This window comes from Orycteropus afer, unplaced genomic scaffold (assembly GCF_000298275.1).
Source record: "Orycteropus afer afer isolate SDZICR_OR568_19922 unplaced genomic scaffold, OryAfe1.0 scaffold00016, whole genome shotgun sequence".
Classification (NCBI taxonomy): Eukaryota; Metazoa; Chordata; class Mammalia; order Tubulidentata; family Orycteropodidae; genus Orycteropus; species Orycteropus afer.
In genome coordinates, this window is record NW_006921603.1 from 20603272 (window position 1) to 20629976 (window position 26705).

Here is a 26705-nt window from a genome sequence, read left to right on the forward strand (position 1 = left end):
AAAAAAAAAAAAAAAGGCTCCAAGAATTGATGGAATACCAGCTGAGATGTTTCAACAAATGGATACAATACTGGAAATTTTCATTCATCTATGCCAAGAAATTTGGAAGACAAGTACCTGGCCAACTAACTGGAAGAGATCCATATTTGTCTACATTGCAAAGACAGGTGATCCAATCATATGCAAGTAAAATTTTGCTGAAAATAATTAAAAAACTATTGCAGCAGTACCTCAACAGTGAGCTAACTGCAGAAATTTAAGGTGGATGAAAGAGGATGTGGAACAAGGAATGTCACTGCAGATGTCAGATGGATCTTGGCTGAAAGCAGAGACTACCAGAAAGATATTTAGCTGTGGTTTATTGACTGTGCACAGGCATTTGATTGTGTGGATCATAACAAATTATGATTAATATTGCAAAGAATATGAATTCCAGATCACTTCACTGTCCTCATGCAGAAACTTATACATAGACCAAAAGGCAGCCTTTTGAACAGAACAAGGGAAGGATACATGGTTTAAAATCAGGAAAAGTGTGTGTCAGGGTTGCATCCTTCCACCATACTTATCCAGTCTGTATGCTGAGCAAATAATCTGAGAAGCTGGACTATATGGAGAACGGGACATTGGAATTGGAGGAAGACTGATCAACAGCCTGTGATATACAGATGACACAATCTTGCTTGGTGAAAGTGAAGAGGATTTGAAATATTTACAGATTAAATCAAAGACTACAACGTTCCATATGTATTATACACCCACATAAAGAAAACAAAAATCCTCACAGTTGGACTGATAAGCAATAACATGACAAATGGAGAAAAGTTTGAAGTTATCAAGGATTTCATTTTACTTGGATCCATAATCAACACCTATGGAAGCTCTGCAGTCAAGAAATCATATTGCAATGTGCACATCTGCTGCAAAAGACCTCTTTAAAGTGTTAAAAAGCAAAGCTGTCACTTTGAGGACTGAGCTAAGCCCAGTGCAAGCCATAGTATTTTCAATCACATTATATGCATGTGAAAGCAGGACAATGAATAAGGAAGACCGCAGAAGAATTCATGCATTTGAATTGTGGTGTTGGTAGAGAATATTGAAAATACAATGGACTGCCAGAAGAATGAACAAATCTGTCTTGGAAAAAGTACAGCTGCAATGCTCCTTAGAAGCAAGAATGGCCAGACTTCCAATCTAAGGTCCAACAATTGGTTTCTTGTCATCTGAGGCAAAGAAGAATGAAAAAAAACTAAAGACACATGAAAACATGTGGACCATGCAAACTTCATCCTATATGACTGTGAGACCAGAACTAGATGGTGCCAGGCTACCACTGTCAACCACTCAGAAAGGGATCAAAATAGGAGGTCCCAGGTACAGTGGGAGAGAAGTGTGGAACAAAACTCAAAATCATTAAAAAAAAAAAAAAAGGGCCAGGGTTACTGGTCTGATAGAGACTGGTGAAACTTCTGAGACTATAGCCCATAGTCACCCTTTGGATCTGAAATTGAACTCACTCCTGTGGCTTCCAGCCAAACAATGTTGTTATTGTTGTTATGTGCCGTTGAGTCGGACCCAACTCATAGTGTCCCCTCCTCGGGTTTCTGAGGCAGTAACACTATGGAAGTAGATTGCCCCACCTTCCTTCCGAGGAGTGGCTGGTGGGTTTGAACCGCCAGCCTTCTGGTTAGCAGTCAAGTGCCTTAGGCACTATGCTACCAGAGCCAAAGAATAAACAGGTGCATAAGGTGAATTTGTACCAGGTAGGTATATTCCTTAGAACAATCAACAGTGGGAGATCAGAAGGGCAGTATTTGCACAGGGACATAGCTCAGAGGGCAGGAATCCAAAGGAAAAGACACAGGGAAAAGATAACCACAGGAAGGAACTGGAAAGAGAGCTATTACATTATGGGGATTGCAGTCAATGTCATGAAACAAAATGTGTATGAACTTTGTATGGAAAATGAATTTGCTCTGTACCCAAATCATCATCATCATCATCATCATCATCATCAAGAATGGCTAGACTTCACCTCTTGTACTTTGGTCAGGTTGTCAGAAGGGACTATTCCCTGGAGAAGGACATCATGCTTGGTAATGTAGAGGGTGAGCAAAAAAGGGGAAGACCCTCAGCAAGATGGATTGGCATAGAGGCTGCAACAATGGGCTGAAACAGAGCCATGATTGTGAGGACAGTGCAGGACTGGGCAGTGTTTCATCCTGTTGTATGAAACAGCATGCTATGAGTTCTGAGAAGAGTCAGTTTGCTATGAGTCAGAAGTGACTCCACGGCACCTCGCAACATACTAAATCTTAGGCTAGAGATAAGCAGAGGAAGCTTGAGAAAGAGAGAAAAGCTGTAAAGTGGGGTTGGACACGAGGTAACATCTGAATAAAGTATGGAGACAAGTTGGTATTTTCTGAGTGAAGGCTGAGTGGTCCTATAAATTGACAGATCCAGGGTAAGAGAGAGCATGACGATAAATGAAGGAGATGATAATTGATGGAATGGAATCCTTGGAAAGATAGGAGATGATGGGAACCAGTAACAAAAAGAGAGAAGAAGAAGATTTCTCCCTCTAAGAAGGGACAGATGTAAGTAAGGATGAGGGTTGATGCAGAGGTGTGGAGAGTTAAAACATTGAGACAGTTCTGTAGAACTGAGCTGTAGCTAACAGGGTCCTTGGCATATTCGAATCTCAAGGGCCTATTGCCTCTCCTAAGACTACATTTCAACCATCCAATACAAGTAGCTGTGCATCCCAAGGGGACAACTTGGCAAGGTGTATGTCTCTGTCCTTGAAGGCACTTGTCTCACATCTGTAGGAATAGAGTCCCATGATTTTTGTGTCTCCCTCTCTGATGGCTTAGTGGATAAGGCAATTGGCTGCTACCTGGGAGGTCAGTGGTTCAAATCCACTAGCCACTCTGTGGAAGGAAGATGGGGCAATCTACTTCCATAAAGATTTACAGCCTGGAAAACCCAATGGGAGTTGTTATGAGTCGGAGTCGACTTGATGGCAGTGAAGTTTTTTTTTTTTTTTTTGGTTTTCTCTTTCAATGTATGTTCACACTATTCATAAAAATATCTTTCCTTCTTGGGAGGGAAAATAATGCTCTGACAGGCAGAATTTTGTCCATTTCGAGACTAGGGATACATTTATTGTAAAATGCAGGTGCCATGTTATTGAGTATCAAGAGACACAAGCACAATTTTGTTGCTTTATAATGACACTTGAATGTGTGTTAAATCCACTAGTCAACAAAAAAGTGTATTTGATAGTTCAAAGACCCAGTTCCTGCGCTCAAGAGCTTTTGAACTATGGGAAGGGTCAGAAGCCAGTATAATCATAAACAGAGACTCAACCAGATGTCAGAGTCTGAGGCCCCCAAGAGGTGAAGTAACTTAGCCAAAATCATATATACAGTTAGTGGCAGAGCTGGACTGAAAACAAGCCACCTATTTCTTAAGAGGACACTTTTTTCAAATATTCTATGAAACTGCTTAACCCTATACAGAAGCTCTCAGTGAAAATAGAGATGGAAATTTGAATGATTAAGGCTAAAGGAATAATTTGGGGAGGTGACAGGAAGAAGGTGATTTGTTAGCAAAGTGTTAAAGGGGAAAACATGCCCTGACAAACATCACAGGGGAGGAAATTCCAGCTTGTTCTTGGCAAGCATGGTGACTCAGAGGCTGAGGCTGTAGGCAATGCTAAGTTGATTTACTCAGCTAATTCCAGGGAAAGCAGGAGCAGTGGTTAAAAAAGTTCTTGGGTGATATCCCATCCCCCGGCAGAGGGTCTTGTAAACCTTATGTGCTCATTAAGTATTTGCTGAATCAATAAATTTGACTCCCCAAAGTAATACCACACTATAACTGGAACATCAGATACAAAACCAAATAAAGGAAAAACCACCACTGGGGAATTCCAGATCCTGACGAGATGGCCAATACACAGGTTACAGGCTCTTACCACCAAAGCCCTGAAAATGGTGCAGGAGAGATAAGGAGGTGGGTGGCTGAGCCCCTGTGTAATGGGGAATGTTGTTATTGATTGCTGTACCAGGATTGGACAGGGACAGGTCATGAAACAGGGAGAGCTGAGGGAATACTTTCTAGTTATGCATTTTCCTCTTGCCTGCATTGTCAGGGCTGATCACTGCCCAGCAACCTCTACTGCAGAAGCAGGAAAATGACTGCAACTGCTGCAGTTGGAAGCAGCAGAACAAGACAGAGAAAACTTCAAGGAAGCCCTGGAATTCAACTAGGGCGGAAAGTTGAAAAGTAAGAGTACCTGTGAGCTGGCTGGCCCTAGAGCCTTTCCTCCTGCCACCACCACATGTTGTTGTTGTTTGCCGTTGAGTCGGCCCCGACTCATAGCGACCCCTCTTTGGGTTTCCGAGGCAGTATCACTACGGAAGTAGGATAGCCCAACAGGCCTGGCAATTACAAATGAGAATAGCAGTTCTCTGTCCCATGAAGAATGCTTGCAGTAGAGGTGCTGATAGGTTCTGGGGGTGTGAGGTATGCCCACAGGGAACCTTGGGACTTCTAGAGGCACTGTGTCCTGGAGCTTTACCCCCAAAAAAGTTCTTCTTCCCTGCCCTGAACTTACCCAGTGAAGCATGGGCTACAGCTACGCCTTCACTCCTCTCTCCATAAAAATATTAATAAATAAAGGCCAAGGTTGCTGATCAATCCAAGAAAATAAACTATGATCCCAAAGGAGAAAATCAGGTGAAATCTGAGGAGCTCAAGTACTGAGAAAGAAAGACAACAAACAAAACAATCTATATCATAGGAAACAGAATTAACACAACAGACAGAACCAGAATGAGAGTTAGAATAATAAATATCCTTAGGAGATAAGACCCTAGAAACACAGAGACAGATAGTAGTGAGGAAGCACAAATAGAGAGATTCAGGACTAAAAGTATATTGTTGAAATAAAGAATTTGGCCCATGGATTAAATAGCAGAAAAAACTCATCTGAAGATTAAATTAGTGAGTGATAGACTAGGGAACACACTCTTCCAGACCAAAAAAACAAACAAACTTCTTGACGTTGAGTCAATTCTGACTCATAGCAACCCCTACTCATCTTCCAGAATGTATTAAAAAAGACAAAAGAAGTTAAAAAATGAAAAAAGTTCAAATTAAATCAAAGAATATAAATAGAAGTGATAACACCATCTCAAAGAAGTCTCGGTAAGAGAAAAAAATAAATGGAAGGGTAGAAATATCTGAAGATGAATGATCAGGAATATTGCAGAATTAAAGAAACTCAGATTGAAAGGCCCCAGAGAGTAGTAAACTGGACATAATAATTTTTTAAAAAATTTATAGTGAAATTTAAGAACCTCAAAGTCCAAGAGGAAAATTCTGAAAACATTCATAAAGAAGAAGCAAAGAACCTTCAAAGGAACAAGAACCAGAAGTACATGGGCTATATCAACACCACCAAAGCAAATGTAATAACTTTTAATAAATGTAATACAAAGTGGTGTAATAACTTCAAATTGAACACAGTAAAGACCCTTGAATTTTTTATCCAGCTTAAAACTATCACATAAAAATAAGAGGAATAAAGGTAATGAGCTCAGAGAAAAGAGAAAGAAGGAAATAATAAAGCCAAGGACAGAAATCAATAAAATAGGCAATAACAATAATTTTTTTAAAACCAAATAGAGATGATTGATAACATCTAAAGCTGGTTTGTTGATAAGCCTAATAAGATAGATAAACCTCTGATCAGACCAATGGAGGAAAAAAAAAAAGACGATGCAAATAAACCAAATACCAAAAAAGGGTGGTGGTAGTGAATATATTTTTACCCAATAAACTTTAAAATTTAGATGAAATGAATAAATTTTGGAAAAAATATAAAATGTCAAAATTAGCATTGGATTATTTTTAAAATAATAATAATGATAATTTACTATAAGAACAACCGTAAAAGAAATTGAAGTAAGAACCAAAAATTTCTTTATACTCAACTGCCCTCTCCGAAAAAGCTCCAGGCCCAGAGTTTTTGACCACTATACTCTGAAGGTGGGGCAATCCTACTTCTGCAGCGATACTGCCTCGAAAACCCAAGAAGGGGTCACTATGAGTCAGGGCTGACTTGATGGCACATAACAACAACAACATACTTTGAAGGTATAGATAATTTCTGTTATTCAGATTGTTGCAGAAAATAGAAAATAAGGAAAGCTGCTTTGTGGAACTAATTTAACTTTGATATTAAAAACAGATAAGGACTATACACAAAAAAATATGGGCTAATATTGAGAATATTGATACACAACCTAAATAAAATATTAGCTACTTGAATCCAATACATGTATTAAAAATTAGTGCAGAATACAACTATCGGTCTCTACTCATCTGAAGCAAAAGAGAAAGAAGGAAATTAAAGACTCAAAGAAGTAATTTGTCTCAGGATGAATAGCCTGCATGAACTGCAGTATCATCTACCCTGAGACCAGAAGAACTAGATCGTGCCTGGCTACCAATACCAATCATTCTAATCAGGGATATAATAGATGGACCCTGATAAAATAGGAGAGAAAAGAAGAACAAAACCGAAATTCTTAAAAAGTCAAGATTTATTGGACCAGTTGAGACTAGAGGAGCCCCTGAGCTGACTGCCCTGAGATAATGAGTAAACTTTGAAAGGAAATTACTCCCAGAGGTGATCTTTCAGCTACATAATAGATTGGTTCATAAAATAAATATCACCAGTGGGGGGAGGACTTTATCTGTAATATTCTACATCATTTAAATTTGTTAAAATATTAACATCTTAAAATAGTGCAGGATGATCAAAGAGGGTTGATGCCTATTTATGTCAATGTAATTTATCACATTAATAATAAAAGAGAAAAAAGAAAGTCTATGTTCTTAACAGGTGCAGAAAGAGAACTTAGCAAAATTTTATAAACTTTTTATAAAAACCAAAACTTTGAAAACTAGAAATAAAAAAGAACTTCTTACTTTTGGAAGACTAACAAAAACATGTACCACATTCCCTTTAAAATTAGAAATAAGATTTTTTTTAAAAAAAGACAGTAAGAGGTTTAATACAAAGATTAGAGGGAGGAGATATGTTAAATTTGCAGCTAATATTATTTACATAGAAAATTCAAGAAGGCCATTTAAAAGATAAATCATTACAACTATCAAGTTTACCAGAAATAAGATCAACATATACAGAGTAATAGTAAAAAAAAAAAAAAAAAAGTAGTCAGAAATAAGAGCCCATTTAGATAGCAAACAGAAAGAATAAAATGTCTTGGAATTAAGAAATCAACCTAACAGAGAATGCATGAAAACTTTGAGGAATTTTTAAAACTCCTTTAAAAGATATCAAAGGAGAGCTGAGTAATTAAAAACAACAATAAATAAATAAATAACAGCATTTTGAATGGGGCAAAATAACATTGTAACAACGTAATAACAGTTATCAATTCTCCCTAAATTGAACTATCATTTAATTTTAATTAAAAAAATCTGCTGGAGTATTTGGGGGCTCTGACAAAGTGATTCTAAAAGTTATATCGAATAAAGGTTCATGAATATCTAATATTACTCTGAAAAAAGAAGAGCAAAAAGAGGAAGAAAATTGCTGACCAAATAGTCAGACATTACAAAGCTCGATAAAGTGCCAAGTGTGTTCAATGAGGAGGACAACTCCGGAAACACTCATAAATACACAGAACAAGGGGATGGAGGGACTATGTAGGGATGGTTTGGGGAAAATTGGCTCACTGTGTGAAAAATTAATAGTTTAATTCATTCCCCATACTACTTTAAAAAAAAAAAAAAAACCTTCCAATGAATTTGGATTAAAAACCCAAATCTGAAAAGCAAAACTACATGTTAATAGGAGAAAATGTGACTGAATAGCCATGTGAGGCCAGGAAGGGAAAGGATACCATACCCAAGATCCAAAATACATGAACTATGGATACATCTACCTATATTAAAGTAACTGTTTATGTGCAACAAACATCATAAAGTTATCAGAGAACTGACTGACTGCGGTAAAATGTTTTTAGCGTTGAAAACTGAGAAGTGATTAATATCTAGAATTCAAAAGGCTCTTTTGCAAATCAGAGAGAAGACAGGAAACTCAACAGAAAAAAATGAGCTAAGTATATGGTTAGGCAGATCACAGGAAGGGAAAGCCAAAAGTCTAGTAATACATGAAGAGAGGCTTAGCCTCATAAGAAATCAGAAGATAAAAATAAGACCACAGTTAGATACTACTTTACAAGTGTCAGATTGGCAAAAATTAGAAAGTCAAAAAATAACAAGTGGGATATGAAAACTGTCACACTTTTCTTGTCAGAGGGTCACTGTAAGGCTATTTTCAAGAATAATCTGGCAGTAGGTAATGAAATAATACGTGCATTTACTCTATAAGTGAGCAATTCTGGGCTGATATCCCTAGAGACACTCTCACATAGCCACAGAGGTGTTATCAGGGAATTGGAAGGAACTTGGAGACCACTCCAACTTGGAGACTGGACAAGGAAAGTGTTCAGGCAGCAGTTCGAAGAAATGAGCTGCATGTAACAGCAGGATGAGTAGATCTCAGAAACATAATGTTGAGTGGGACAAAAACAGTGAGGAAAAGCATTAGATTAGATTCACAATATGTTTCATGAAAATAAAACACAAGCATAAAGCAATGTTTATTTTCAAGGATACATATGTGCCTAAATAAACAATGGAGTGGTACAAGTAGTAAATTCAATCAGCTGCTAACCAAAAAGCTCCAAATTTGAGTCCAGTCAGAGATACCTTGAAACAAAGGGCTGGCAATGTACTTCCAAAAAATCAACCACTGAAAACCCAGTGGAGTATAGTTGTACTCTAACACACACAGGGTCACCATGAGTTGGAATTGCCTGCACTGCAACAGTGGGAGATGGATTAGATGGATGCATATTACATTCACTAGAGCAGGCTTTTATGGAAACATAGGACTAGAAAGAGGAATGGTAGATGAAGGGGACAATCATTTTTAAAATAACACTACATGGGGTTCTTATACAAGTTGATGATGCTGGTTTGCCATTATGGTGTAGTAAATTACATGGTTTGGCTTTTCTAGCCATAGTCTTTGTAACTCCCACTTTGCCATGAGCAACTGAGCACCTGATTGTTAAAGTTATTTACCTGGGATATTTCTGTTGAAGCAGCATGAAGTAATCTCTGGGAAGTTAGCTCTCTCTCAGGTGTGTAGAATTCTGATGTTGGGATTGGTTAGTTTTGCCCCTCTGTCAGGCTCAAAATGAGCCTTCCTAGAGGCAGAAGGAATCTCTCTGACTGCCAACTGAGAAGGACGTGCTACTGAAAGTAATGCACTGCTGAGAGAGATGCACTGCTGAGAGAGATATGAGAGAAGATGCATTGCTTGAGAGAGAGAGATGTGGTACTGAGAGAGGCTGAGAGAAATGGTCAGCTGACAGAGATGGCTGGCTGAGAGAGACTGAGCATGTTCCTGAACTTGAGTTGCAGACTGTTGCTTCCCTAATAAACCCCATCAGCTGTGAGTTCTGTGTGATCACTGCAGCAAATTATCAAACCAGCAGAAAGGTGGAGGGTGCCACAGGAGGAATGGTTGGTGACAAGGTTAGTAAGAGAGCTGGAGATGGTGGCATGTCTGGCCTCATAAGAACAGGTCTTGGGCTGCTGATGGTGATTCTGTCTTCCTCTTGTGTAGTTAGAGGAGGTCAGAAGAAAGCACCTCTTTGCCCCTATAGCAGCCATGAACCAAGAAGTAGGTTGAATTTAAATGTGTGAATCTGCAGTCCTTACAAAATAAAAATCTTTTCTTCCTAAAACTTCAACTTTGGATGAGTTGTAGTTTTCCATGCATCTTTACCCACTGTGATTTTATTCCCTTTTCCCCCATAAAGGGTTGCTGGCTCCTCTCCAGGTCTCTGCACACTCAGAGGGCATAAACAACATGATGGTGACTTGGGAGCCTCCCAGGAGCGCTGCCTCTGCTGTCAAGGAGTACGTGGTGGAATGGCGGGAGCTCTATCCAGGGAGTGGTAAGAAGCACCCTCTAAACTGGCTACGGACACCCTCCTACAGCATGTCTGCTTTGATTTCAGGTACCTAATTGTTCACCCTCTTTCCAGAGCATTACTGAACTCACATTTGTTTAGGGCTACTGCTGAATCTGCCCTCAATGACAAGTGTCTCCATGGTAAGAGGGAATAGGATGACCTAGAGAGTCCATCAAGACAGCAACTTAGAATTCACCACTGCAGCCAGAGAAGGCCAACTAGGTGTCTGACAGATCTAGTGTGTATGGAATTTCCATGCACCTAGCACAGTGGAGCTCTGGTGATGCTGTTGTAAGGCATTCAGCTGTTAGTCATGGCAGAAAGATGAGGCATTCTGCTTCCGTAAAGATTTACAGCCTGGGAAAGCCTATGGGGGTCCTATGAGTCAGAATTAATTAATTGATGGCAGTGGGTTTTGGTCACATAGTGCAGCCCTGATGACACAACAGTTAAGCACTCAGCTGCTAACAAAAAAGGTAGCATTTTGAACCTACCCAGTGACTCTGTGGGAGGAAAACCTGGTGATCTGCTCCAGTAAAGATTATAGCCTAGAAAACCCTATGGGGAAGTTGTACTGTCACATGAAATCACTGTAAGTCAGAATCAATTTAGTGACACCCAACAACAACTACAGCACAGTGACCAATAAAATGAATAAATAATCAAGTGGAGAGCTAAGTGGTAACCAGTCAGTGTTTTGGACACCTTGACATCTGGAAGCACATTTCATTCTCAAAACAACCACATACAGTAGAAGTTATTATGTGTACTGCACAGATGAGGAGACTAGGAGATCTAAGTTTCATTCCCAATTCTGCTATTTATTTGTGTGATAATAAATCCGGAATTACCTTTGACCTTTGTAATGATTAGTGTCTCTGATCCTGTTTCCTAGTCTGTTCATGATTAGAATCAAATAAGAGAAGCAGGTGAAAATATATTGAAAGAATTGGACAGAACTTTAATGTCATTTTTAAGCAAGGGACAGTTCAGCATAGTGGTTAATGGTTCTGATTTTGGAACAAGATTACCTGGGTTTGAGCCCAGGCTCTGTCACTTACTTAGTTGTGTAATCTAGGGCAACTAACTTCTCTGTTCCTTAGTTTCCTGATCTGTAAAACAGTGATAATAACATGACCTACTTCATTGGGTCACTGTAAATACTAAAAGAGTTAATACATGGAAAATGCTTTGAAGAGTGCCTGACATATTTTATATGTTCAATTAACTTAGCTATTATTTTCAGAAGGAAGGTTGGGCAATCTACTTCTGTAGTGATACTGCCTCAGAAACCCAAGGAGGGGTCACTATGAGTCAGGTCCAACTTGATGGCACATAACAACAACAACCCAACATTATTTTTATTATATGTGACAGAAGTAAGAATTGAGTATTCAACTTTCCAAACTCTGAATCCCATAATATTTCATTACCCCATGACAATCATCACACCTGTCCAGGAAGATGCACACAACCTTTTTAAGGAGACAAGACTTGCACAAATGAAATAAACAGAATACACAGCATGACAATACATGACCCCATCCTTTTACAGTCTGGGTTGCTCAGACTTCTAGTGGGTTTTGTTGTTTTTTTTTTCTTCTCAACTGTAGTGAAAATATACATCACAAAACATACTCTATCTCGAAAATTTCTATTTGTACGAATCAGTGACATTCATGACATTCTTCAAGTTGTAAAATCATTCTGCCTGTCTTCCAAATCATTTCACCACCATTAATATAAACTCAACGCCCCCTAAACAAAAACTGTCCCTTCCAACCCTGTTGTTATTAGTTGCTGTTGAGTCAATTCCAACTCAGGGTAGCCCCATGTGTGCAGGGTGGATCCATTCCTTAGGGTTTTTTGAGGTTATGACCTCTTGGAAGCATATCAACAGGCCTATCTTCCAAGGCCCCTCTGGTGGGTTCACACAGTTGGCAGTCTAGTGCTTAACCATTTATGACACCTAGCACTCCCCCCACCCCTGGTAACCAATAATAATCTTTGATTTCTGTATATTTACTTTTTTCATACAAGTGGTTTTATACAAATTTGTACTTTTGTGACTGACTTATTTCTCTCAGCATGATGTTTTCCAGATTTACCCTCATAGTGGCATACATAAAGATTTCTGTAAGGCTGAGTAGTATTCCATTGTGTGTATATACCACATTTTGTTTATCCATTCCCCTGTGGATGGACATTTCAGTTGTTTCCACCCTTTGATTATAGTGAGAAGTGCCACAGTGAACACTGGTGTACAGGTTTCTGTATGTTCCTTCCTTCAGTTCTTCTGGATATATACCTAGGGTTGGGACTGCTGGATCATATGGTAGTTCTGTGTTCAACTTTTTGAGAAGCTACCAAGATGTATTCTATCATGGTTGTCCATTTTACATTCCTATCAACAATTGTTGTGGGCTCTTGTGTTCAGTTTTAATCACTATACTTAAAGAAAGCACTACCTCAGACTAGCTAGCATGCATCCAGAGAAGGTGAACAATCATTGAGGGTTCTGGAACTTCTTCTCTAACAACGATTTAGCCTGTAGAAGAGAATTCTATATGGGGGAAGGGTATGGTGTCTTGATGGCTGTTGCTAGCTTTCGATGGTACGTATGAGAAAGCACAAATCCTCTGTTGTGCTAGAAAGAAAAATTAAGACCCTTGCATGGAAATGGAAAGAGGAGAGATTTCAGCTTAATTTGAGAAAGAACTTTCTAAGTGTTGGTGGTCTCTATTAAAATAATCGTTTGCCTCTCAAGGCAGAGTGTTCTCTGTCCCTGGAGTTGCTGCAGTCAAACCTGTTTTCCTTTATTCTACCCATCAAATTAGAAGAAGCAGTGTATCAAAAAAGCACTTGCTGAACTCTAAAATGCTACAGAAATTGTAAACGCTTATTATAAACTATACTAAGATTTATCCTTGTGGGATAGTGTGAACTATATGATAAAATCAAAACCAAACTCACTGCCATCGAGTTGATTCTGACTCATAGTGATCCCTCCTTGGGTTTCTGAGGTGGTGTCTCTACAGAAATAGATTGCCCAGTCTTCCTTCCGAGGAGTGGCTGGTGGGTTTGAACCACCAGCCTTCTGGTTAGCAGTCAAATGCCTTAGGCACTATGTCACCAGAGCGCCCAAACTATATAATATGTACCTATAATTATTTTCTTCTAGAAATTCTAGCCACCACCCATCTGTCAGCTTGTCATATTGTGGCTTGTGGTTGCTGTGGGGCTGGAAGTTATGCCACCAATATTTCAAATACCAGCGCGATCACCCATGGTGGATAAGTTTCAGCAGAGCTTCCAGACTAAGACAGACTGGGAAAAAGGACAGTGCCATCCACTTCTGAAAAAACTGGCCACTGAAAACCTTACGAATAACAGTGTAACACTGTCTGATATATTGCCAGAAGATGAGCCCTTCAAGTTGGGAGGCACTCAAAATACAACTGGGGAGGAACTGTCTCCTCAAAGTAGAGGCAACCTTAATGACATGGATGGAGTAAAGCTTTCAGGACCTTCATTTGCTGATGAGGCACAACTCAAAATAAGAAGAAACAGCTGCATACATCCATTAATAATTAGAATCTGGAATGTACAAAGTATCAATCTAGGAAAATTGGCGGTTGTAAAAATTGAAATGGAACACATAAAGATTGATATTCTAGGCATTAGTGAGCTGAAATGGGTGGGCAGGAGGGGGGATTATTAGTCATTTTGAATCAGACAGTCATATGGTCTACTATACCCGGAATGACAAATTGAAGTGAAATTGCATTGCATTCATCATCCAGAAGAACATTTCAAGATCTATGCCGTCAAAGTGAGAGGATAATATCCATATGCCTAACGAGCTCTGGTGGCGTAGTGCCTAAGGCACTTGACTGCTAACCAGAAGCCTGGTTGTTCAAACCCACCAGCCACTCCTCAGAAGGATGATTGGGCAATCTACTTCCATAGTGATACTGCCTCAGAAACCCAAGGAGAGGTCACTATGAATTGGATCCGAATCGACAGCAGTGAATTTAGTTTTTGTTTTTTCGGACAAGGAAGATCAGTTAATACAATGATTATTCAAATTTATGCATCAACCACTAATGCCAAAGATGAAGAAATTGAGGATTTTTACCAAGTTCTGCTGAAATTGACCAAGTGTGCAACCAAGATGCCATGATAATTACTGGTGATTAGAATGTGAAAGTTGGAAACAAAGAAGAAGCATTGTTACATGGAAAATATGGCCTTGGTGACAGAAATGACTCTGGAGATCCCATGATAGGAATTTTGCATGACTTATGACTTATTCATTGAAAATACCTTTTTTCAGCAACAAAAATGGCAACTATATACATGGCCCTTACCAAGTGTAATACACAGGAATCAGATTAACTACATCTGTAGAAAGAAACAAAGGAGAAGCTCAATATCATCAGTCAGAATAAGGCCAATAGCTTACTACTGACCATCAATTACTCATATGAAAGTGGAAGTTGAAGTTGAAGAAAATTCAAACAAATCCATGAGGGCCAAAAATATGTGTTTGACTACAAGAAAGCACACATGAAGAAAGCAAAAAGTCATTAAAAAGACAGGAAAGGAAGAAAAGACCAAAAGAGATGTCAGAAGAGACTCTGAAGTGTGTCTTTGAACAGAGAATAGCTAAAGTGAATAGAAGAAATGATGAAGTAGAAGATCTGAACATAAGTTTTCAAAGGGCAGTTCAAGAAGACAAAGTAAAGTATTATAATGAAATGTGCAAGACTCTTAGAAAATCAAAAGGGAAGAACATGCTTGGCATTTCTCAGGCTGAAAGAACTGAAGGAAAAGTTCAAGCCTTGAGTGGCTATATTGAAGGACTGAAAATATTGGACAATGCAGGAAGCACCAAAAGAAGATCGAAGGAATACAGAGTCACTGTACCAAAAAAAAAAATTGGTCAGTGTTCAACCATTTCAGGAGGTAGCATATGATCAAGAACAAATAGTATCAAAGGAAGTAGTCCAAGCAGCACTGAAGGCATTGGTGAAAAACATGGCTCCAGGAATTAACAGATTACTCACTGAGATTTTTCAACAAATGAATGCAGTGCTGGACGTGCTAATTCATCTATGCCAAGAAATTTGGAAACAGCTACCAGGATAAGTGACTGGAAAAGATCCATATTTGTGCTCATTCCAAAGAAAGGTAATCCAAAAGAATGCAGAAATTATTGAAAAAAATCATTAGTATTACACACAGGTAAGAGTTTCCTGAAGACAATTCAAAAACATTTGCAATACCACATACACAGGGAACTGCCAGAAATTCAAGCTAGATTCAGAAGAGGTTATAGATTAAGGGAAATTCTGATGTCAGATGGATCTTAACTAAAAGCAAAGAATACCTGAAAGATGTCTACCTGTGTATTATTGACTATGCAAAGACATTAGACTAGGTGGATCATGACAAATTACGGATAACATTGTAAAGAATAGGAATTCCAGAACGCATAATTGTTCTTATGAGAAACCTGTACATAAACTGGACAATGAATAAGGAAGACTAAAGAAGAGTTGGGGAGCTCTGGTAGCATAGTGGCTAAAGCACTTGACTGCTAACCAGAAGGCTGGTGGTTCAAACCCACCAGCCACTCCTCAGAAGGAAGGTTGGGCAATCCTACTTCCGTAGTGATACTGCCTTGGAAACCCAAGGAGGGGTCGCTATGAGTCGGGGCTGACTCGACGGCACATAACAACAACAACAACAACAACAAAGAAGAGTTGAGGCCTTTGAATTGTGGTAGTGGTGAAGAATACCAAAAACACCATAATCTGCCAGGAGAATGAACAAATCTGTCCTGGATGAAGTGCAGCCAGAATATTCCTTGGAAGGGAGAATGGCCAGACTTCATCTCACCTCCTTTGGTCATGTTGTCAGAAGAGACCATTCCCTGGAGAAGGAGGTCAGCAAAGAAGGGAAAGACCCTTAACAAGATGGATTGACATGTGGCTATAGGATGGGCTCAAACATAGAAAGAGTTGTGAGGATGGCATGGGACCAGGCAGCGTTTGTACATTAGGTCACAATAAGTTAAGTTGATTTCAACACTCAACTCATAGTGACCCCATGTGTGACAGTTTCTTGGTTAGTTCTGCCCTTGGTGCTTCTCTAGGGGATTTTCTTGCTTGTAATTTTTACAGAAACAGATATCCAGTCTTTCTCAGTGGTGTTGCTGGGTGGGTTCAAACCATCACCCATTTGGTTAGCAGCCAAGGGCTTAAGCATTTGCACCACCAGGGCACCTTCTATAATTACCTCTTGTTATTTGTCATTTCATGTTTCCCTTCTCCTACATTTAATAGGTAAAATTAGCATGCTTCAGGAAAACCACCTAAGAGATTGCAAAAAGGACAAGGAGGCCACATATTCTGACCTCCTAGAACCCCACAAGAGGAAGACAGAATCAACACCAATAGCCCAAGGCCTATTCCTGCAAGGCCAGACATGCTGCATCCCTCCAGCCCTTTCTCCAGTCGTTCCTCCCAAAGCACCCACCACCTCTCTCCTGGGTTCGATAATTCACTGCAGTGGCCACACAGAACTCACAGGTTATGGGATTTATTAGGGAAGCACCAGGCTACAATTCAAGTTCAGGAAAAAAAACCACTCAGTCTCTCTTCCAGCCCACCATCCCTCAGCCAACAGTCTCTCACAGTCTCTTTCCCAGCAGTGCATGTCCCTCAGTGTCTTACGCAGCAATGCGTGTCTCTTTCAGGAGCACCTGTCTCTTTTGGCAGCACGTCTTCCTCAACCAGCACTCAGAGAGAGTTCTGCCTCTAGGAGGCCTCCTTTTGAGCTTGGCAGAGTGGCCAAACTAGCCAATCATAGCATCAGAACTCTAAGCACCTGAGAGAGAACCTCCCATAACATTGCAGTGTGCTACACCCAACAGAAATAACCCAGGTGGATAACATTTACAATCAGGAGCTCCTCAGTTGCTCATTCCACCACTGAGTTTACAATGACTTATGGGTAGAAAAGCCATACTAAGTAATTTATTACACTGCAGAGATGGTTCTTAAATACAATGTAGGAGACAAGGTCTTTGTCTGAAGTAGTATATCTATATGCTTACGTCTTCCACTAAGGGTGGGCCCTTCACAAGAAGAAGCTGATAGCCCCTTAATGCAGAATTTCCCAAGGCCTCTGCCCTGAAATTCATATTTTGCCTGGCAAAATGCAATGATACCATTTGCCTAATGAGCTTATCTGGAACTCCCAGGCCTTGACATGGCACTGTGACTAGTTGGCCTTCCAGGACTAGAGACCGGCAGGCACTAGAAACAGTCGATCCCAACTCACAGCAACCCCTCCTTGGGTTCCGAGGCAGGATCTCTACGGAAGTAGATTGCCCAATCTTTCTTCCAAAGAATGGTTGATGGGTTTGAACCAGTCAAATGCCTTAGGCACTATATCACCAGAACTTCCATTGCAAAGGAAATGGAATTCCATTTTCTGCACTGTCCTTTGGGCTTCTGGGTCTGGATGTTACCCATGATGAATCTTTGGATTATGGGATTGAGCTGACTATGTCCTTACCTTCATCTCACTTGGTCCATAAACACAAATTGGATCTGGTACAATTGTCACCCATTCATGTCTTGAGTTTTTATCTCATCATGGTCTCCTCTGACAGTACTGGTTGAACGTTTGAGCTTTATGTCCATTTAGTTGTTGGAATATTTAAGGAAACATGGATTTTCATAGAAAGAACACAATTTAGTAAATTATTCTGTGACTTAAAATTGTTCTTTCCAGGAAATAAATGTTAAACGCTCATCAACTATTGTTTTGGTTACCTAGTACCACTCTGACAAGAATATACTACAAATGGGATAGCCTTAACAAACAGGAGTTTATTCTTAAAATTTGGAGGCTTTAAGTCCAAATTCAAAGTGCCAGGCTCTAGGGGCTGTGTGAAAGCCCCTCGACCTTGGGCTTCAGCTCTGCCTCTTGCTCCCAGCCCACTGAAGCTAGAGGCATCTCTTCACTCAGGCAGCTACTGGCTACTGAGGCTAACAAGCCCAAGTCAACAAATAAAATGGCACAGTCCCGGTGTTACCAAATCACATGGCAGGCCATTAATCCAAGCCCATTGTAAGTCCCAAGGTTGGCAGAGCATGGCAGGCTGCTGAACAACGACACGACTACATTCAGGGTCCAAGCGTACATAAGCTAGAGACCATTCCCAAAGCTACTGCCTATATATGGGAAGCTGACCACATCCCTAAAGCAGCTACTCAGCTGCTTGTGGTAGATTCTATCATGGAGTTGATTGCCAGTCTCATCATGGGGAATAACTACCACTAGTCACTCAACCAGGCCCAACCAAGTTGACATACAACTTTAACTACCACAATTGTCAATGTAGGAGACCAGATTTATTATTAAAAAGTATTAAACAATAATGTGTGTTGAGTATGTAATTCCATAGTTATTTGATAAAGGTTCTCTTCTCTCTTCTTTCTTTAAATTTTCATTTGGAAGATATGTCATGGGCAGTATCTATGAGAGGAATCTTTTCTTCACAGGAAGTAGAAATTTGAGATTCAAGGAAATAAGGACACTTGCCAGGAAAGACAGACTGACCAATAAGCTTTATAACTAAAAGAAAATGACAATGTGGCTCTTAGAAAGCTAGAATAGTCCATCAAAAAGAGAATAACCAATATATACCAGATGTTCCGTTGCATTCTTTCCTATGTATCTTCCTGAACTAGGCTGTGAAGCACCTGAGCTCTAACTGGAACGTTGTGGGGAAGGGAAGGGAGGAACAGGGGGCTGGGTTGCAGTGAGAGTGCCCTGGTTAGTTCTGCCCAAGTTTGTTACCCGGTGCTGCTCTGTCAGACCCCAATAACCATGTATGGAATTAGATGATCAGGTTCTACACCTGCAAAATTAGAGCCTCTACACCTGCAAAATGACAGCCTCACTTTTCTGTAAACAGCAAATGATTTACCTGTAGAAGTCAAAGTTGTTTTGTTTTGTTTCTTCTTGAAGGCAAGTTATGTTTCCTAAGTGCACACGTGTCTGTGTGATTATATTGAAATCCCTGTTGGAACTTGAATACCTTTTGTCTCTTTCACAATTATAATGACCTTGTTTGTTTATATTAGAAACAGGTTTGTCTTTTTTTTTTCTTCATACTTGGAAGTTGGAAGTACTTCTAGAAGCCAGCACCATGGTAAATAAGATACTGAGAACTTGTAACTTAGGTCATCCCTTCACCCTTGGTCCGGACTATACTCAAACCATCTCCTAACAAAGGAAAGGCAAGACACACCATCAAGGAGTCTATATCAGACAATAAAATGGCTGCCTTTAGTGAATCACTAATAATGCCACATCTGTTATAAGAAGTCCCTTTTCTTGCAGAGAACATAAAACCCTACATCTGTTATGAAATCAGCGTGTATGCACTGTCTGCTCACCAGGCAGGATGCAGCTCTGTTCGGGGCAACTCTAAAGACAAAGGTGAGTCTTGGGACCATTTGCCAAATTTTGCTTTAATGATTTGGATTTGGAGGGTGATAAAAACCTTCTGTGTTCTACACAGCACCCCTGAATGGCCCCAGTATTAATGCCATCACAGAGGAAAAGGGAAGGGTTTTAATTTCATGGAACCAAATTCCAGCCCAGGAGCAAATGGGCTGCATCCTGCATTACAGGATCTACTGGAAGGAACAGGACTCTGACTCCCAGCCTCGGCTCTGTGGTATGTGTGAGAACCAAATGCAGTGGGGCCTTTCTTGCTTAGATGTCTGGAAAACACACAAGCATGTGCATGTGCACATCCATATACAAGTGCTAGTACCATGCCTGGTGCTTAGTAGGTGCCCAATCAGTATTTATGGAATTAATTGAGTGGAAAAAACAAAAGACATCTAAATACACACAATTAAACATCATTGGCTCAGTGGTAGAATTCAGACCAGGCTTCTATTCCCAGCAGTGTACCTCATACACAGCCCCCAACCATCTTTCATGGAGGCTTTTTTGTTGCTATGACTGTGAACAGATTTCAGCAGAGCTTCCAGACTAAGATGGCTAGGAAGAAAGGCCTGGTGATCTATGTCTGAAAACTCAGTCTATGAAAACCATATGGCTCACAGCAGTCTAAGCTACAGCTGATCCGGGGGATGGCCCAGGCTACATTTCTTCCACTGAGTCAGAGACCAACTTGAACAACAACAAATTTACACACACACAGAGTTACTGAATACATGTTACATGCCAAATAGATTGCTAAGGATCTTGAAGTGGAAAATACGGGTTCGGCTCTCAAGTTGCTTAGTTAAACGGGGAGACAATGTTTCAAAAACAACAGTTACTTCAACACTACACAGACCATGGAAGTTCACAAGTAATGCATTTGGAGAACTTTTAAATTCCCATATTTGTAAATGCCATCATAGCATATTATTTTCTCCCTAAAATGATAAAATACAACATATAATCTATATGTTGTATTATGACCCATTATGACTCTATATGCCTAAGACTAAAGCAATTAAAATAAATTCTGACTGGAGCATTATCTCAAAAGATTTCATGGCTCACTCATTTGTGTAGCAGGTCCAAGTCATTTGCCAGATCTGATGGTCCACATTTGATTTATTGAGAGTTTCATTCCCTCCCCTGACCCTACCCCCAACCCCACAGTTTAACCTCTTTGCTATGTAAGCAGCTGACATTCTTTTCAGGGACAGTTATCATAAAGAAGCAATATTTTTATTCCTTTGAGAGCTGTTACGTTCAAGAAGAATATAACACAGCCACTCTGAGATGTAGATGCAGAGAGCTGCCTACTGGAGGGATTTTTACCTGGTGTTTTGATCCTCTAGTGCTGCTGTAACAGAAATACCACAAATGCATGGCTTTATCAAATAGGAGTTTATTGTCTTACAGTTTAGGAGGCTAGAAGTCCACGTTCAAAGTGCCAGCTCTAGGGGCTGGGTGAAAGCTCCTCAAATTGGTCTTCAGCTCTACTGCTTTGTCCCGGCCCCCTGAAGCTGGAAGCTTCTCTTAACTCAGGCAGCTGCTGGCTGCTGAGGCTGACAAACCCAAGATCAACAAGTAAAATGGCACAGTCCCAAGATCAAGCACTGTGGCAGACCACTAGTTCAAGTCCAGAAACAGTCTCAAGATCGGCAGACAATCTGTCAGCCCACCGAGATGAAGACTCGGCCAAATGCAGGATCCAGATGTACCAAAAAGCTCAGAGACTTTTCTCAAAGTGTCTTCTTATATACTGGAAGCAGACCACCTTAGATCCCTAAGGTAGCTCCAGCTGCTCACAGCACATTCCACGTTGGTGTTGATTATTAGTCTCATTATGGGGAATCACTATATCCAGCTGCCTAGCCACTCAAAACCATGCCCAGCCAAGTTGACACATAACCTTAACTACCACACCTGGGAAATTTATACAGTACTTGCACATGATTAAAAAATTCAAATAATTCACAAGGTTATATTACAAAAATCTTCCTTCCTCCACACTGAGGCCCATTCTCCTAAAAGCTAACTACCTTTAGCAGTTCTGCATGTGTTCTTCCAGAAAGTAATAATAATAATACTGCATATGATTGTTAGGTGCTGTCAAGTCAATACTGACTCATAATGACCTCATGTACAGCACTGCCCTATCCTGTGCCATCTTCACAATCCTTCTTATACTTGAGCCCATCATTGCAACCACCGTGTCAATTCATCTTGTTGAGAGTCTTCCTCTTTTCTGCTGACCCTGTATTTAACAAGCATGATATCCTTCTCCAGGGAATGGTCCCTCCTGATAACATGTTCAGAGTAGGTGGGATGAAGTCTGGCCATTCTCCCTTCTAAGGGACATTCTGGCTGCACTTCTTCCAGGATGGATTTGTTCGTTCTTTTAGCTGTTGTTGTTGTTAGATGCCCTAGAATCATCTCTGACTCATAGCAACCCTATGCACAGGAGAACGAAACACTGCCTGGTCCCACACCAGCTCCACGATCCTTGCTATACTTGAGCCCATCGCCACAGCCACTGTGTCAATCCATCTTGTTGAGGCCCTTCCCCTCTTTTGTCAATGCTCCACCTTACCAAGCTTAACATCCTTCTCCAGGGAATGGTCCCTTCTGACAACATGACCAAAGTAGGTGAGACGAAGTCTGGCCATTCTCACTTTCAAGGAACATTGCGGCTGCACTTTTAGGACAGATTTATTAGTTCTTTTAGCAGTCCCTGGTACTTTCAGCATTCTTCGCCAGCACCACAACTCAAAAGCATCAACTCTTCTTCATTCGTCTTTATTCATTGTCCAGCTCTCACATGCATATGAGGCAACAGAAAATACCACAGCTTGTGTCAGGCGCACCTTAGACCTCAAGGAGACATCTTTGCTCTTCAGCACTTGAAAGAGGTCCTTTGCAGGTGATTTGCCCAGTGCTATACGTCATCTGATTACCTGACTGCTACTTCCATTGACATTGATTGTAGAAGTAAGCAATATGAAGTCTTTGACAACTTCAATCTTTCTCCATTTATCATGATGCTGCTCATAGGTCCAGTTGTGAGGATTTTTGTTTCCTTTATATTGAGATGTAATCCATATTGCAGACTGTATTCTTCAATCTTCATTAGTAAGTGCTTTAAGTCATCCTCACTTTCAGCAAGCAAAGTTGTGTCATCAGCGTATCACAGGTTGTTAATGATTTTTCCTCCAATCCTGACACCATGTTCTTAATGTAGTCCAGCATCTCAGATTATTTTCTCAGCAAACAGATTGAATAAGTATGGTGAAAGGATACAATCCTTCTTGATTTTAAACCATGCAGTGTCCCCTTGTTCTGTTCGAACAACAGCCTCCTGGTCTGTGTACAGGTTCCTGATGAGTACAATTAAGTGTTCTGGAATTTCCATTCTTCTCAATGTTATCCATAATTTGTTATGATCCACATAACTGAATGGTTTTGCATAGTCAATAAATCACAAGTAAAGATCTTTCTGGCTTTCTTTGCTTTGAACCAAGATCCATCTGACATCAGCAATTATATTCCTCATTCCACATCCTCTTCTGAATTCAACTTGCATTTCTGAAAGTTCTCTGTCAATAGACTGCTGCAACTGTTTTTGAATTATCTTCAGCAAGATTTTACTTGCATGCAATATTAATGATATTGTTTGATAATTTCCACATTCTGTGGGTTCACCTTTCTTTGGAATGGGTACAAATATGGCAGTTCACGGTATGGTCAATATTCGTTGCCAACACCACAATGCAAAGACATCAATTCTTCTTCAGTCTTCCTTATTCATTGTCCAGCTTTCACATGCATATGAGGTTATTGAAAAAATACCATGGTTTGGATTAGGCACACGTTACTCTTCAAAGTGACATCTTTGCTCTTTAAGAAGTCATCTTTTGCAGCAGATTTGCCCAGTGCAATATGACGTCTGATTTCTTGACTGCTGCTTCCATGGATGTCTCTCCTAGAGCACACATTATACTTCATTACTATTTAGTTGTGTTCTCCAATAGACTCTAAGCATCATGAGGGCAGAAGCCATGGCAACTTTGCTCACCATTGTCTCCACTGTACCTATAATAGGGCCAGGCACGTGGCAGATGTATAACAAATGGATGAACACCACAAAGTCCATGAGTTGTGTAAATGGTGAAGGTGCTCAGCTGCTAACTGAAAAGTTAGAAGTTCAAGTCCACCCAGAAACACCTTGGAAGAAAGACTTAGTGATCTGTCGTTGTTATGTGCTGTCTAGTCATCTCTGACTCATAGCAACCCCTCCTTGGGTTTCTAAGGCAGTATCACTACGGAAGTAGATTGTCCAATCTTCCTTCTGAGGAGTGGCTGGTGAATTTGAACCACCAGCTTTCTGATTAGCAGTCAAATGCCTTAGGCACTACACCACCAGAAATCCCCTTTGGTGATCTACTTCCCCAAAAATTAGCTATTGGAAACTCTATGGAGCACCGTTCTACTCTGACACACATGGGGTCACCATGAATCAGAGTCTACTTGACCACAACTGGTTTTTCATTTTGGTTTGTTTTTGAATACTGCCACACTTGGTCAAGCCAATGGAGATTGATAATGTAAAAACTCAGTTCCAGTAACAATGCAGCAATTTTCCCTGACATCACTCTACTTTTCTCTCAGCAACCTTTTAGAGGATTGGCAACTATCACGTCTTCCTAAACTGGTGCCTTTGTCATTTAACCACCCTGAGCTGAAAGTTTCAGACTGCCAAGGATTGGATGGACCTCTTCATCTCTGCCAGAGATCAAAAGCCAGACGGAGGCAGCAGGACCAGTTTTTCCTGTTTGACTTCTTCTCTCTTTACTCAGCTCACTCTATGTTGCCAATCAAACAGACACCATCCTCCTCCTCACTGCACCCCCATAGAGAGTTTCTGTTAAATATACCTCTGTGTGTGTGTGTGTGTGTGTGTGTGTATGTAAACTTTTCAACCCAGCAAAACCCTACAGATCCCTTTCCTGTTCTGATACCCAATTCACTCCCACAGCTAAGGATGTCATATGCAGTTGGACAGCTGACTCCCTGATGCTCACGGATGTTTTGCTGCAGCGAGATGAGCAGAAGTTCTCTCTAAAATTAATTTTTTAATCTCCTGCCTTAAGACTTAAAGGAAACGGTTTTTTGAGCTCAATATATAGCTTTAAGTCTGAGCAAGCAATTTCATCACACTGGAGTAAGCTTGGGAATTTTCCACAAGGTACTTTTTTCAACAAGATATAAAATGTAGAAATGGCTGTGATGCTCACAGCTATTAAATGATCTGCTCAGGCCACAGCATCTTTGGATAGAGTGGAGATATTCTTAATGGGCTCCATCTTGTTGGGTACCAGATCTGAGACAGGATAGGGTAAGGTCCCCTGTAATCATGAACTCTTTGAGGTACATTCTATTCTTTTCTATACTTTATACCTTGCCCAGAGTCAAAAAAAAAAAAAAAAAAAACCTCATTGCTGTCAAGTAGATTCGACACATAGCAATCTCTCCTTGGGTTTCCAAGGTGATATCTCTATGGAAGTATATTGCCCAGTCTTCCTTCCAAAGAGTGGCTGGTGGGTTTCAACCTCCAGCCTCTGGTTAGCAGTCAAATGCCTTAGGCACTATGCCACCAGAGCTCCCAGAGTAGGTGCTCAATAAATCATCGTGAATGTTGAAATAAATTCCACGAACAGGTTCATCACCTGACTTTCCCTGGGCTTGGTGAGCCATTGTGCGATATTCAGTCACAAAGTTCTGAGCGCTAATGTTCACTTTCGTCCCCAGCTCAGGAGTAGATCTGCCCAAGTCCTGCCCTTGATTTTTACAATCCTTTCTGGCATTTGAGAAGTCATTCTGAAACTCACGCCCAACAGATCACTGGAGGAGAAGATTGCTTATTTACTAAAGGCTACTATCACTCATGTTTTCTTCCAGCAGAAAAACAGCCTCAGCACATTGCTCAAAAAACACTCTTTCCTGCTGAGGAACTGCAGGGGTGTGAGAACATAAGGAACTCGGTTAAATCTGCCAAAATGAATGCAATCTAAGTACTGTTGCTCTGATTCTTAATGATTTCATGTCAACTGAACAGATTCATCATATTAAGCCCCCAGAGCTGAGTACTCTGAGTTGACAAAAAGTACAAAATCAGAGTTTATAAATGTTATTTAAATGGCTGTTTCATTAATTGCTAAACTTTTACTGTCCGAAAAGTGCCACTACATTGAAAACAGTTTGTACATTTCATTCCCCCTCCCAAAAATTTTCAACTATTCCTGATAATGCATGAAAAATTAGTCATAGGAAATAAGTTTACTGCAGCTCAATAATTGCAAAAGCAAAATGATAAAAATGCTTTCGTAAGATTTTTAAAACCACCAAACCCACTGCTGTGGAGTTGATTCCAACTACAGGACAGAATAGAACTGCCCCATAGGGTTTCTAAGGCTGTAAATCTTTACAATCACATCTTTCTTCTGCAAAACAGCTGATAGATTCAAACTGCGACCTTACAGTTGGCAGCTGAGCACTTTTAACCACTGCACCACCAGGACTTCAAAAGATTTTGCCAGAGGAAAAATTATATTTGTCTAATGTGCTATGGAGTGGGGCCTCCATAAATAAGAATATCTAAACCCACTGTCATCAAGTTGATTCTGACTCATAGTAATCCTATAGGACAGGGTAAAACTGCCTGCATAGGGTTTTCAAGACTGTAAATCTTTACAGATGCAGACTGACAAGCATTCTCCCAATGAGGGGTTGGTGGGTTCGAACCACCGACGTTTTGGTTAGCAGCCAAATGGCTTAACCACTGTACAATCAGAGCTCCTTTTTAAGAATGTGTAGGGCCTATTAAAGTTTTTAAGTACTGAAGAATTAGGACAATTTTAGAACAGCAAAATGGGTTTTCCAAAAAGTTACCTACAAAGGACAGCCAGTAAGAATAAGCTCTGATCTCTCAGCAGAAACCATGCAAGCAAGAAGGCAATGGGATGGTATATATAAAACCTTGAAAGATAAAAATTTTCAACCAAGAATTATATACCCGGC

The 26705-nt window shown here is 40.2% G+C and overlaps 1 protein-coding gene across 1 annotated transcript in view; it reads left to right on the forward strand.

Moving 5' to 3' along the window:
* IL12RB2 (interleukin 12 receptor subunit beta 2) overlaps positions 1-26705 on the forward strand; it is a 97002-nt gene that overhangs the window by 55346 nt on the left and 14951 nt on the right. The window contains exons 9-11 of the mRNA XM_007959344.2: positions 9936-10136; positions 19515-19613; positions 19696-19854. Of these exons, the coding sequence (XP_007957535.1) occupies positions 9936-10136; positions 19515-19613; positions 19696-19854 (459 nt within the window). The remainder of the gene's footprint in view (positions 1-9935; positions 10137-19514; positions 19614-19695; positions 19855-26705) is intronic.